This window comes from Mastigoproctus giganteus, chromosome 1 (genome assembly GCF_048544385.1).
Source record: "Mastigoproctus giganteus isolate SK-2022 chromosome 1, ASM4854438v1, whole genome shotgun sequence".
In the NCBI taxonomy this organism is placed as follows: Eukaryota; Metazoa; Arthropoda; class Arachnida; order Uropygi; family Thelyphonidae; genus Mastigoproctus; species Mastigoproctus giganteus.
In genome coordinates this window covers 4,747,897-4,761,739 of record NC_143575.1, presented here as the reverse complement: position 1 = coordinate 4,761,739, position 13,843 = coordinate 4,747,897, and the positions used below count along the sequence as shown (strand labels likewise).

Here is a 13,843-nt window from a genome sequence, read left to right as displayed (position 1 = left end):
GTGAAAAATTATTTAAATCCATCTGCTCCTTTCAGCCCTGGAAGATGGACTTTCTTCACCCAGGTTACTGGCCCCATCAAATGGAGGCAGGAGCAATGCCAACCAGTGACCAAGAGATCAGGAAAGTAGGAGAGTAGTACGTTGCTAGCAGAGATAACAGTAACATTGCAAGCATGGTTAGTAGCGATGTTTCTAGTGGGGGAAGGCAGCGACGTTGCAAGTGGTCAGCAGTAATATTACAAGCATAGAAGGATTTATGAAAAACTAGTAATTGCCCAAGGAAAAACACTAGAAAATCACACTGGAGAGATCGCTTGGCACCGAGATCTCAAATGGAAGCACTGTGGTACTACTCTTCCCAAGAAACATTCAATTAGACAGCAGAAACTAACGAAAAGGAAAGTGAAGGGTACTCAGAAGCATAGTACAAAAATCCCACCAGTCCTTGAATATTGTCAACCAAAAAAAAAAAAAAAAAAATCTAAATCTAAAAAAGTGTCATCACTTTTTTTTGAAGCAATATCCTATACATCTATTTATGTATGACTTAATTTGATTTCATAACTTCAATTTCTTATCAGGGAAGCAATAGGAATGATATTAGTACAAGAAAGAGAGAGAACAGCATAGCATTGGATTTTATGGTAGAGCTGCAGCATACAAATAGCATGCAATACACAGTATTAACCTGCCTCATACACAACCCACAGTAATTGGTCTCTGGAATGTTGGAAAGCTGTGTTGGAGTGACAAATCCAATGGTTTTCCAATCTTACAATTATGTCTGAGTCTGGTGGATATTGAGAGAATGTTATTTATCAGTGTGTCATACCAAGTGTAAGTTTGGCAGCGGTGTTGTCACTGTCTGGGGTTTATTATGATTTTTGCTAGGACCATTGATCATCGTTCTGTATGCAAAGAATGTCACGTGACATTCTTTGCATACACTGACTGGAAAATTCTGCTTTTCCCATACTGTGGCAGCAGTACAGAGAGAGAGACCTCTTCTGTTTCTATTCTAGTATAACAATGCACCTTATAATATTGTATAGCCTGTAATAATGTGGTCTGAAGATGTGCAAGCAAAAGCTTCAATGACCTGATCAGAGCCTCAACTTTAACTCCACTAAATATCTGATAAACTAGCAGCAGGCTCTTAGGCTCAAATGTTTTTGTGGAATTTTAAAATTTCTGAGAAATTAAAACTTTGTATATAAATGCTTTTAAATATTAATATGTTCTTATTCTGACTTGGCTATTGAACATTATAACGAAATTATCAAAAATCAAATCACAATACTTAAAATTATGAAAAAAAAAAAAAATTCCAAAAAAACTGTTAATAAATTTCGTAAAAAAAAAAAAAACTTTATTTTGATGCGATAATATAGTCTACTTATATTTATGTATCACTTCATTTAATTTTATCAACTTCTGTATCTGAATTCCAGAATTTCTTGAATTCTGGCTTTTGTAAGTGAACTAAGGCTTACACCTGTAAGCCTCAGCAGAAGAGAAAAATGCTCTTTGAGCACACTAAACACTTTGCACACAAGGCATGTGGCTTTATAAGACCACCTGACATATATATCTGTTGTTTTCTACTTGTCCATTCAAGATTAGTAGTTCTTCCTCTGTCTAACTTAATAAATATATACAGGCATACCTCGGTTAACGTTACCTCTGATAACGAAGCCTCGATATAACGAAGTCCGCAATTTCAAGCCCCATTTAACATAAAAAAATATTCCAATTTATATTGTCAAAAAAACAACTTTGAAGAAAAAGCTCTTTTGTTGTTAGACAATGCTCCGGGACATCCTACTGATCTTAACACGGTGGACACATGCATTCCTGTCAAAGTTGTGTTTCTTCCAGCAAACACAACTTCCCTGATTCAACCATTGGATCAGGGAGTAATAGCATCATTTAAAGCTTATTATCTGCGTCGAATTTTAAGCAATTTAACTGAACTAGAGGATAAAGAGGAAACGACAGTTAAAACTTTTTGGAAAAACTACACCATTAAAAACGCAATTGAAAACATTGATAGTTCTTGGAAAGAAGTCACTAAGAAATGCTTAAATGGAGTTTGGCGCAAAATATGGCCAGAAGTTGTACTAGAAGAAGAAAATAACATCCAAGAAATTAGAAATGAAGTTATCCAGATGGCTCAATCAATAGGTTTCGAAAATGTCGATGAAGAGGATGTTAGAAATTTATTGAATGCAGAAGATGATGGTTTTTCAGTGGAAGATTTAGAAAACCTTGTTAGCAATGAAGACAAAGATAATGAAGGCGAAGTTAAAGAGGTTCCTGCCGAAAAAGTGATAACAACCGAAGATTTAAAAAGGTGCTTAAATGACATTGAAAACGTTTTAAATTTTTTTAGTGAAAATGATCCTGATTTAGGAAGAAGTGTTATAGTTAAGCAATCAGTGTTAAATGCAATAACTCTGTATAGGCAATTGTTAAATGAAAGAGAAAAAAAGCATAAACAATCAACTTTAACCTCATATTTTAAAATGTGATTTCACTTTGTATGTAAGTTGACTGTTTATTTAATAAAACTTTTCTTTGTTCGAAAAAAAGCTTTTCATTTTCTTTACGTAGGAACGTATCCCTATTCTGGCCATAGTATTTTTACCTCTGAAAACGAAGTTTCGCTTAACGAAGCAATTTCGTGGAACGCATCCTATTCGTTAATCGAGGTATGCCTGTATAAGTATACTGGAAGTGGTACGAGCTATTTATGCAGACAGAGTAAAGTGAAATTGGCAAAACAGTAATACTTGTGCAGGGGACCATAGCCGAGTGGTCAGGAGCACGAGTGCAGTAGCACACGCTCTTTGAGTAGACCGGGGTTCAAACCCCTGACTGCTGAATACGGTCGATCTGCCAACCCGCACTGGACCAGCGTGGCAGATTATGGTCCATTTTCCCTCAGCATGAATTGTTGAGGAGGCTTCCATCCTGCAGTGGGTTGATAATGGCTGCACTTTATACCTTTATGTGTTAATTTGAACTTTCACACACTTAGTTTTATAAACTTGAAATAAAAGTGACGGATAGTTTGATATTTATATTTTATTTTAATAAATGTTTTTTTTTTCTGACAGAATTAATAAAATTTTGTTATTTTGAAAAAATACCACTTTTAAATTTAAAATTTTCATTAAAAATAAATAAATATATACATTTAATAAGATAGTATGAATCAGAGCTGTAATACTCAATATGTTCTACGTTGATAATAATATTAGTAAATTAATAAGAGGAATTTACCTCAATATAGTACGTGGAACACTTCCGTAAGATACCCTCCAGAAATTAAAACGGAAAAAACGAAAAAAATCGACAACTTACCGGTACATTAAAGTAAAATATAAATAATTAAAGTAAAATATAAATAATTAAATAATCAATTTAACACAATTCAAAATCAATTCAAAACAATTAAAATTCAAATTAACGCAATTAAAAGAATCTAACGAAAATATTCAAAACGATTTTCCTTCCTGAAGCTGACAATGCTTTTCGACCGACTGTCGTGATCACAGGAATGAAAATTACCGAATCAGGCTAAACCTGCAACTTAAATAGTGATTATGTGACTTCGCGCATGCGCGTAAAGGTCCACGCATCGGAGATCAAATATGGCCGCCGAACATTAACAGAATTCTCGTGTAATTTAATTTCAACGGTTTCTGCAATTAATAGTCGCGTATAATTACGTTGAACGTTAAGTATTTTGGCCTCGTTAAATAAAAAAGTATGTTTTTCGTTAATGGCATGAAAGGCTAATTCTGACGCTGCTGAACGAGAAGCACGAACTGAGGCTTCGTGTTGATTTACACGGATATTAAGAGAAAACCGCGTCGAACCCTGATAAGACGAGTCGCAATCACCGCAAGAAATGTTGTATACTAGATCATTAATTTGTGTTGCGAACGCCGAAAGAACCGAGCGATTGTTCAGTATAGTGTGTAACTTCCGTATAGGCCTAGCTATAATTTTAAATTCGGTATCTTTAAAGAATCTGTTAAGCTGTTTGTGCCACTGTTCAACATATGGGACAGAAATAAAGTATTTTTTGATATTACTATTGTTGATTGGTGCAGTATTTTGTATCCTATCCCTAGCTTGTACCCTAATTCGATTTATTGTGTTAATGGGATAACCCCTGTTCAAGAATCTGCTAGTTAATATTTGTATTTCTGAGTCTAAAGCAGAATCCGTCGTTGAATATTTATAGGCATTTAGAAATTGATTAAAGATAATCGATCTTTTGTAGGTGAACGGGTGGTAGCTATTATAATGTAGAAGCATACCGGTGTTTGTGGGTTTTCGATAGATGCTAAATTGTATTTTGTTCGAGTCCCGGGTAAGCGTGAAATTTAGAAAGTTTAATGACTTAGTATCCGTATCTTCCCTTTCCAATGTAAATTTGAGTCTAGAATGAATATTATTAAATGAATGTAAAATATCTTGGATAGTACTATTATCGGTAATAACTAGAACATCGTCTAAATACCTCCCATAGTATGTGATACGGGGACGAAAAGGTGTCAAATGTATCTGCTCAATCGTTGAGAGATAGATCTCTGACATTAAGCCACTCAGGCTCAAACCCATTGGTAATCCAAAAGAGTGGCTTAATGTCAGAGATCTATCTCTCAACGATTGAGCAGATACATTTGACACCTTTTCGTCCCCGTATCACATACTATGGGAGGTATTTAGACGATGTTCTAGTTATTACCGATAATAGTACTATCCAAGATATTTTACATTCGTTTAATAATATTCATTCTAGACTCAAATTTACATTGGAAAGGGAAGATACGGATACTAAGTCATTAAACTTTCTAAATTTCACGCTTACCCGGGACTCGAACAAAATACAATTTAGCATCTATCGAAAACCCACAAACACCGGTATGCTTCTACATTATAATAGCTACCACCCTTTCACCTACAAAAGATCGATTATCTTTAATCAATTTCTAAATGCCTATAAATATTCAACGACGGATTCTGCTTTAGACTCAGAAATACAAATATTAACTAGCAGATTCTTGAACAGGGGTTATCCCATTAACACAATAAATCGAATTAGGGTACAAGCTAGGGATAGGATACAAAATACTGCACCAATCAACAATAGTAATATCAAAAAATACTTTATTTCTGTCCCATATGTTGAACAGTGGCACAAACAGCTTAACAGATTCTTTAAAGATACCGAATTTAAAATTATAGCTAGGCCTATACGGAAGTTACACACTATACTGAACAATCGCTCGGTTCTTTCGGCGTTCGCAACACAAATTAATGATCTAGTATACAACATTTCTTGCGGTGATTGCGACTCGTCTTATCAGGGTTCGACGCGGTTTTCTCTTAATATCCGTGTAAATCAACACGAAGCCTCAGTTCGTGCTTCTCGTTCAGCAGCGTCAGAATTAGCCTTTCATGCCATTAACGAAAAACATACTTTTTTATTTAACGAGGCCAAAATACTTAACGTTCAACGTAATTATACGCGACTATTAATTGCAGAAACCGTTGAAATTAAATTACACGAGAATTCTGTTAATGTTCGGCGGCCATATTTGATCTCCGATGCGTGGACCTTTACGCGCATGCGCGAAGTCACATAATCACTATTTAAGTTGCAGGTTTAGCCTGATTCGGTAATTTTCATTCCTGTGATCACGACAGTCGGTCGAAAAGCATTGTCAGCTTCAGGAAGGAAAATCGTTTTGAATATTTTCGTTAGATTCTTTTAATTGCGTTAATTTGAATTTTAATTGTTTTGAATTGATTTTGAATTGTGTTAAATTGATTATTTAATTATTTATATTTTACTTTAATTATTTATATTTTACTTTAATGTACCGGTAAGTTGTCGATTTTTTCGTTTTTTCCGTTTTAATTTCTGGAGGGTATCTTACGGAAGTGTTCCACGTACTATATTGAGGTAAACTCCTCTTATTAATTTACTAATACATTTAATAAGTACTGCAATTCATTTGGAAAAGGTCAAACATTAGTATACTACAATCAAAATATTAAAAAGCCAAAAACTTTTAACAAAAATGAACATGAAAATAACTGGGCCTGCCAGGCCCATACTACCTACCATGTTTGTTAGGTAGTACAGGCACTTAGGTGCACCACTGCTGTCAGATTAAGATAAATAATAGACAAAAAATTCTTGGCTGGTCCATAAGAACTGCAATTGTATAAATAAATTTGCAGCATACTATCACTGAACTGGCTAATTACATTATACAAAAGACCACCTTACCTGGTAAGTATTTATCAGTTGAGATATCCTCTCTGAACTGAATCTGCACTCTTCTAATAGTGAGCTACATGAAAACCAAAAATATATCTTTCTGGATAGGAAAATAAAGCAAAGATTTATATTTTCATAAATTATATTGATATTTTCTTAATTCATTTCTTATTATTTTTGTTTTTTTTTGGCTGATGCTATATAAGCTTGCTTTCTTGAATCATTTGCCATTACTACTACTAACTATATAAATTCATAGCTAACAAATAACTTAAGCAATAGAAGTTATGACATATTTACATACAAAAACCCCAGTGGCTCACATCTGGTGAGTATGGGCTTGGCACACCCAGGGTCCTGAGCTGGATATCATCATTCTTTTTCTTGGTGATTCCCTTCTAATTCTTGTGTTCTCTCTCTCTCTCTCTCTCTCTCTCTCTCTCTCTCTCTCTCTCTCTCTCTCTCTCTCTCGGTAATTCGGATTTTTTTTTTTTTTTGGCTGGTGCAGCATAAGCCTTAGTCTTCCTTGCACCATATGCTAATAATAATAATAATATGTCACAAAAGCATCACACATCTCAATGTGAAGAAATCACATCACCTCAGTCTCAAATAGCTTTCCCCAACAAAAATAATTATATTGCTCTTTATTTACAATACATATCATTACCCAAACAACCATTTCAGAATTTCCTTGATTGGTGGGCAACTAATGAAACAGAGTTATTAATAGTTCAGATTCTGACAGGTTTTCAACTCTTGAAGCAGTAACTGATAATACTATTTACTAAAAAAACCTAGAGAAAGCTATCCATATGTAGATGGTGACATTAATGCAGTAAACTCAACCGTACTGTCCAAGATTTATGCTACTGATTATGTCTACAAACAGCAAGGCCTTGTGAGTTAGGTTCCTGACTTAGAATATATTTTAGTATTAATATATGGGGTACTTATAAAATAACAACCTGGAGTTTTAGGCCTTATATCTCTCAAAGTACTTGTTAAAAGGATTTGAAACTTTGGAATATTCTTATATTAGACATGCATTATCCTAGTTTTTTCACAACTGAATAATTCAAATTTGCAATACCTGGTGTAGGATGACTATTTATTAACACAAATAATGATAACGTATATATCCAGTAAAATATCTTTAATTATACTTTGGAGCTTTCGAGGCTGAATGTGCCTCTTTATCAACAAATAGAATGGAAACTTTAGAGATAAAAATTATTTTAACGGACACAGAGTTGTGCGTGCAGTGAGCCATGCAAGGGCATGAGATAGGCCATTCAACCATTAAACTGGTGTTCATTGTTGCTGCATGGACGTGCATAGTTTTGCCTCTAGTGCTTATCTAGACTTAAAAACTGCCTCTAAGATGGGGTGTAGTCTCATGCCTTTGCAGCAGTTCATGGCTCTCACATTACATAACATATTGAGTGACTCTAACCAGAGGCAGTGGCGAAAGTATCGGGACTGGTCAATTACCTCGTAGTCTGCTTGGGATTGAGATCGTGGTGGGTGGACCAGTAGTGTTCTGCGATTGTAGACTGGTCGGTCTCAGCAAGGCGAATCGATCTGTCGTGTTCTGTGAGGCGGTCTTGAAGATGTCTCGAGGTCTCTCCTATGTAGAAACTGTCACAATCTTTGCAGGCTATGCAGTATACTACGCTCCACTGCATAAGAGAGGGGTTACCGAAGTCTTTACGTTGGAAACTAGAGAATGTAAGTTTCTACCAGGCAGCTGCACGCATTTTATGTGGTATTCTCAGAGAATTTTTGAGATCCGGCCTGGATAGTAGGGAATGTAGGCGGTAGGCGCATTGTACTGAGTTGATGGCAGTCTCGGTGGACTGTGAGCTCCTGCACTTGTAATAAGCACTTGTCCAATATATGGGTTGGATAGCCACAATTGATCAAGTCTGTCCTCACTCTGGAAATCTTGTTGCGCCTAACTTCATCTCTGCTGGAGTGGCTCCAAGTCCTGGAGAATAGAGTGTGGGCAGTGCTGTTGAGATGGCTAGGGGCATGGCCAGATCTGTAGTTCGTGAACTGTCCGCACCACATTGGCTTAAGATATACTGAGGTTTCTAGATGTGGGTCTACGTGTTTTACCAGGACATCCAAGAATGGGAGAGATCCATCTACTTCTAACTCTAGAGTGAACTGGATGAACGTTGACAAGGAACAGAGATATTCTAGCAATGTTGCTTCAGAGCCACGTAGTGCTATGTAATAGGTTGTAATAGGTGGGTTCAGGAATATCTGTTCTTCCAATAATAATGGAAGTTAGTTCCATTGTGGCCATGGTGATGTTGGCCACAATGGAACTAATATATCCAGTAAAATATCAAGTTCCATTGTGGCCATGGCGATGTTGGCCACAATGGAACTAACAAGGGCACCCATGGCAGTGCCACGTACCTGCTGGTATAAGGAATCCTCAAAGGTAAAGACGCTGCCTGACAAGCACAGGTTGAGGGTGGTACAGATGTCGTCAGTGGACAGTGATGTTCTGTTTGGTAGGTTTAGGTAATTTTCTAGAAGCCTCTTGGTGCAGATTACGGCCTGTTGGACTGGGATTGATGTAAACAGGGACACAACATTGAATGATGCCATAACCTCATTGTCAGAAATCGAGAGCTCTTTACTAAGGTGAATGAACTTGCCGCTGTTAGTGTCAGTGTGGGTGGTATTTCCTACAAGGGATATAAGAAGTCGTGCAATATATTTTGATAGTTCATATGTAGGTGCATTGTAGCAGGACGTTATGGGCCGGAGAGGAACACCTGGCTTATGGATTTTAGGTAGGCCATAAAACTAGGGGTAGTTGGCAGCCTGTGGCATGAAGAAGCCACCGAGTCGGAGAAGAAATTTTCTTAGCTTTAAACCACACATAGACAAGTTTATTAATGTACGACTCCAGACGTCCTAAGACTTTGATGGGCAGATCTGTTACGGGTTCATAGACGTTGGGGTCTTGTAGGGGGACCAGGGCTTTCTCTAGGTAGGCCGACCGGTCTAATATGACAGTGCGACGTCCCTTGTCAGCGAGAAGTACGCCTACATTCCCTACTATCCAGGCATGTCAGGCCGGATCTCAAAAATCCTCCGAGAATACCACATAAAATGCATGCAGCTGCCTGGTAGAAACTTACATTCCCTAGTTTCCAACGTAAAGACTCCAATCACCCCTCTCTTACGCAGTGGTGTAGTATACTGCATAGCCTGCAAGGACTGTGACAGCTGCTACATAGGAGAGACCTCAAGACGTCTTCAAGACTGCCTCGCAGAACACGACAGATCGATTCGCCTTGCTGAGACTGACCAGTTCGCAATCGCAGAACACCACTGATCGACCCACCACGATCTCAATCCCAAGCGGAACTACAAGGTAATTGACCAGTCCAGACACTTTCGCACTGCCTCTGGTTAGAGTCACTTAATATATTATGTAATGCGAGAGCCATGAACCGCTGCAAAGGCATGAGACTACACCCCCCATCTTAGAGACAATTGTTTTAAGTCTAGACAAGCGCTGGAGACAAAACTATGCATGTCCATGCAGCAACAATGAACACCAGTTTAATGGATGAATGGCCTACCTCGTGCCCTCGCACGGCTCACTGCATGCACAACTCTTGAGTCCGTTAAAATAATTTTTATCTTTAAAGTTTCCATTCTATTTGTTGATAAAGAGGGACATTTAGCCTCGAAAGCACCAAAATATAATTCAAGATATTTTACTGGGTATATACGTTATCATTATTTGTATCACTGTGGATTCCAGTACAACAGGGCCATTTATCCTCATATTTATTAACATTCAAAAAGTACAATGCAATTACTCACCAATGATGACACTGGCAGATGTAATGTATCAGGTATCATACTGAATAATGTTTTAAAATTTTCTGCGTATTTTTTGTCACATTCTGTTTCAATTTATTTATTTCCTAACAATAGTCATCCCACCTAATAGTAATGGTACCAACTCAAACCATGCAAATATGCATCATTTGAGTTTGTGCCACCAGGATACACTGATATAATATGATACAAGGGTCAAGTTAGAGTTGTCCATTTACATAAGGTCTTAAGTATTATTATGTTTTAATGATTTTGGAAATAAATTTTGTTTTCATTATTCTTACAATTATGGATATCAAATGGTAGACACCCATCTCCTGTGGCCGTGATCTTTATCAAGTCTGAAGGGTTTAATCCAGCTTAATCCAGTCTGAAGGATTTATTAGCATTAGCAGGTGTATGATGCAAGAAAGCAAACTTGTATAGCACCAGAAAAAAAAAAAAACTTTCCGTCACACCCATCCATTCACTCCAAAAGTTTGTCTAGTTCAGCCTTGAATTTATTTAAGCTGCCAACTTCAACAACAGATGACAGCTTGTTTCAGCAATCAACCACCTGCTGGCTAAAAGCTGTAAGGCTCAGCTGGACAGGTATTTGGAACGAACAGAGGGGTGAAGTGGAAGTGGGGTTTTTTTTTTTTTTTTGGCTGATGCTGCATAAGCTTGCTTTCTTGCATCAAATGCCTCTACTAATGCTAAAGGCAACATCTATTCTACATCTGTCTTTCCTCAATTTGAATTCATGCCCCCTCGGGTACAGAATCTGAGCAAGAGGAAGAATTCCATCAGCAGTGAGCTTGCTCAAACCATTCAAGGCCTTATACATCTCAATCAAATCACCTCGCAGGTGCCTAGTCTCTAGATGCTGCAATTTGCAGAACTTAAGCCTGATATACCTTCATCAATATCATTCATAAGTAGAAAACACAACAATGAGCCCAACACGGACCCCTGAGGAACTCCACTAATAACATTAGTCCATGAAGGACAGTGTCCATTGCTGTTCATGGACACTGCTCTTCAGAGAGAGCAGTGTCCATTGATTACCACTTTCTGTCTTCTCCCACTCAACCATCTTTTATCCATTGTAGCAACTTGCTCTTAATGCCATACTGCTGCAACGTGTACAGTAGTCTGTCATGTATAACAGTATCAAAAGCTTTCCTGAAATCCAAGTATATGATATCAAAATTATTTTTTGCATCCAGTTCCTTTGTGACCACATCGTAGTATCCAATCGAATTTTTCAAACAACACTTCCCCTTAACAAACCCATGCTATGTCTGAACTATAACTGCAGTCTTGTCTAGATGATACTTGCAGTACTTCTTTAACCAGTGACACTATTATTTTCCCTGGAACAGAAGTTAAACTAACAGGTCTGTAATTACTCGTGTCTCCTTTGATCTCCCTTTGTGAATTGGGGATACATTTTCACATCTCCAGTCTGTGGGGGACCTTCCCTGAGTCCAAGGATGCCCTCATAATCATAGCTAAGCCCTGCTTACTTCCTTTGCTGCCTCCTTTAATATAACTGCACAGATCCCATCACTTCAAATTAAACATAAGGAAGGCACCCTGGGTGCCTTCCTTATGTTTAATTTCAGCAATTTCTCCTCCACTTTGCTCTCAGTTATTATAAAATCATTTAACTCCCTGTTAGAGTTTGATAAGCTTCTGGGCTCCATTTCCCCATGTGTGAATATAGATGTAAAATACTCATTCAGTTTGTCAGCTACTTGAGCAGAATCCTTAACAATCGAACCATCGATATCAAGTGGACCAATCTGATTCATCCCCTTCCTTCTTATGTAAAGACTTCTTTGCATAAGTAAAGAAGTCTTTACTGTTTTTCTTTGCATCCTTTGCTAAAGATTTCTCATACTCATGCCTTTATTTACCTAATGCCCTTTGTGACTTGATTAGAGACTATTTTATATTTATCACAGGCATATGTGTCTCCTGATAATTTATATGCATCTCATGCATTTTTTCTTCTCTGCCACTAGAAGAAAAATGCATTATTACATACCCTTCAGTCTGGATTAAAAGGTTAGTCCATTAGCTTCCAAAGTGGTAAGTTACTAAGTAAAAATTAATAACTATTATTATTATTATTAACTTTTTAACAAACATACAATTAGTGCAATAGCATCATATTGGTTATTATTTTTTTCCTTAGCTTGAAGCATTTTCTCTAAAACTGCACTAAATTGTTAACAAACCAGGTATGAGAGTTTGGATGCCACCAAAATCAATTATTATTAAAATTATTATTAATAATAATAATTTTATCAGCATTAAAACATAGCTGCCACTTCTCCTGACCATCTTTGAAGTCTCTTCAAGTCATCCTGAAGGAGCACTGCTTGGCACTGATCATTAACAATTCAGCCAATCTTTACATCACATCATCTGCAAATTTTTACATCACACCTATCCCTTCATTGATGGTTGAGATTTATAAGGTACTGAGAGGGATTAGTAAAATGAATGAAGGTGCAATTCTCATTGTTAAAATGAATTCCACACCTAGGGGTAATAAATTCAAACTACAAGGGTTGAGGTTTAGATTAGATTGTAGGAAGTTTTCTTTTAGTCAGTGTGTCATTGATTGCTGGAAAAAGTTGTGCTCGCAGGTAGTTGAGGCTGACAATTTGAACAAATTCAAAAGTCAACTGGATAGTTACTTGTGTGAGGAGGGAAGCACAATTTGTATTTTCTTATCAACCATTTTTTTTTTTTTTGTCATTGTGCAGCAAAAGCCTGTGGCTTTCTTGCAGTATATGGTGAATACTATATGGAATCAGGGGTGTATTCAGGGGTGGGCAGAGAGGTCATATGTCCCCCTTAACAAAAAATTTGAAATTAAAGAAACAGAACACAGGAGGCATTCTTAAAAAAAAAAACTCACAAGCCTGGTCACCATGCTTCCCTTACGATGTTACCTGGAACTGGTTGCCGTGCTCCCCCTTACAATGATAACCTGGATATGCCACTGTATGGAATTATGCATATCTAACATCAAATAATTTGTGCACATGCCAAATACAGGATATTCCAAAATTTTAATTCTTTCCAATAAATGTATTGAGATTTAAATAAAGTATCACAATCCCAGCAGTTATTTCATAATCACTCTGTATTTAAATTTTACACAGAGACTGGCCATTAATTTTAATGGTATTATTAGTCTGGCTAAAGGATGCAACAAAGTAGCCTTATTTATACAATACTAGCAAAATAAAAATATAAAATTCATATCAAAGAGAGAAAAAAAAAAGAACCCTGCTTTGAACTTTGTTTCAACCACCTTTAGGGGACAACTTGTTCTAATGAGTTGCTCCAATACTGATCAAAAATAAATTTCATGAAATTCTCCTTTCTATCACCCTGAGATTTTATATTTGTGCCTCCAGTTTTTATCTTGCCTACTAACAAAAATATACCACCCTAATTCATTCTGTTCAGTGCCTTATGCACCTCAATCAGATTCTCTCCCCATAAGATGTTTTGTTGCCAAGCTTTGTTGCTGACTAGACCTTATAATATGTCCCTCACAGGGCTAACACTTTGATCCCTCCCCCAGCAATCGGGCTGCACTCCTTTCAATCACATTTAGGAGTTCTGTCCTTTCTTTAGAAGCAGTTTTCAGACTTAAAT

At 36.9% G+C, this 13,843-nt stretch overlaps 1 protein-coding gene across 2 annotated transcripts in view; it reads right to left on the bottom strand.

The window, feature by feature from the left end:
* The window catches only part of LOC150090505 (COMM domain-containing protein 3), a 73,893-nt gene that overhangs the window by 43,236 nt on the left and 16,814 nt on the right, over positions 1-13,843 (bottom strand). For both annotated transcript variants that reach the window (XM_090378536.1, XM_090378531.1), the window contains exon 3: positions 6,314-6,377. In XM_090378536.1, coding sequence (XP_090234662.1) covers positions 6,314-6,377 — 64 coding nt within the window. The remainder of the gene's footprint in view (positions 1-6,313; positions 6,378-13,843) is intronic.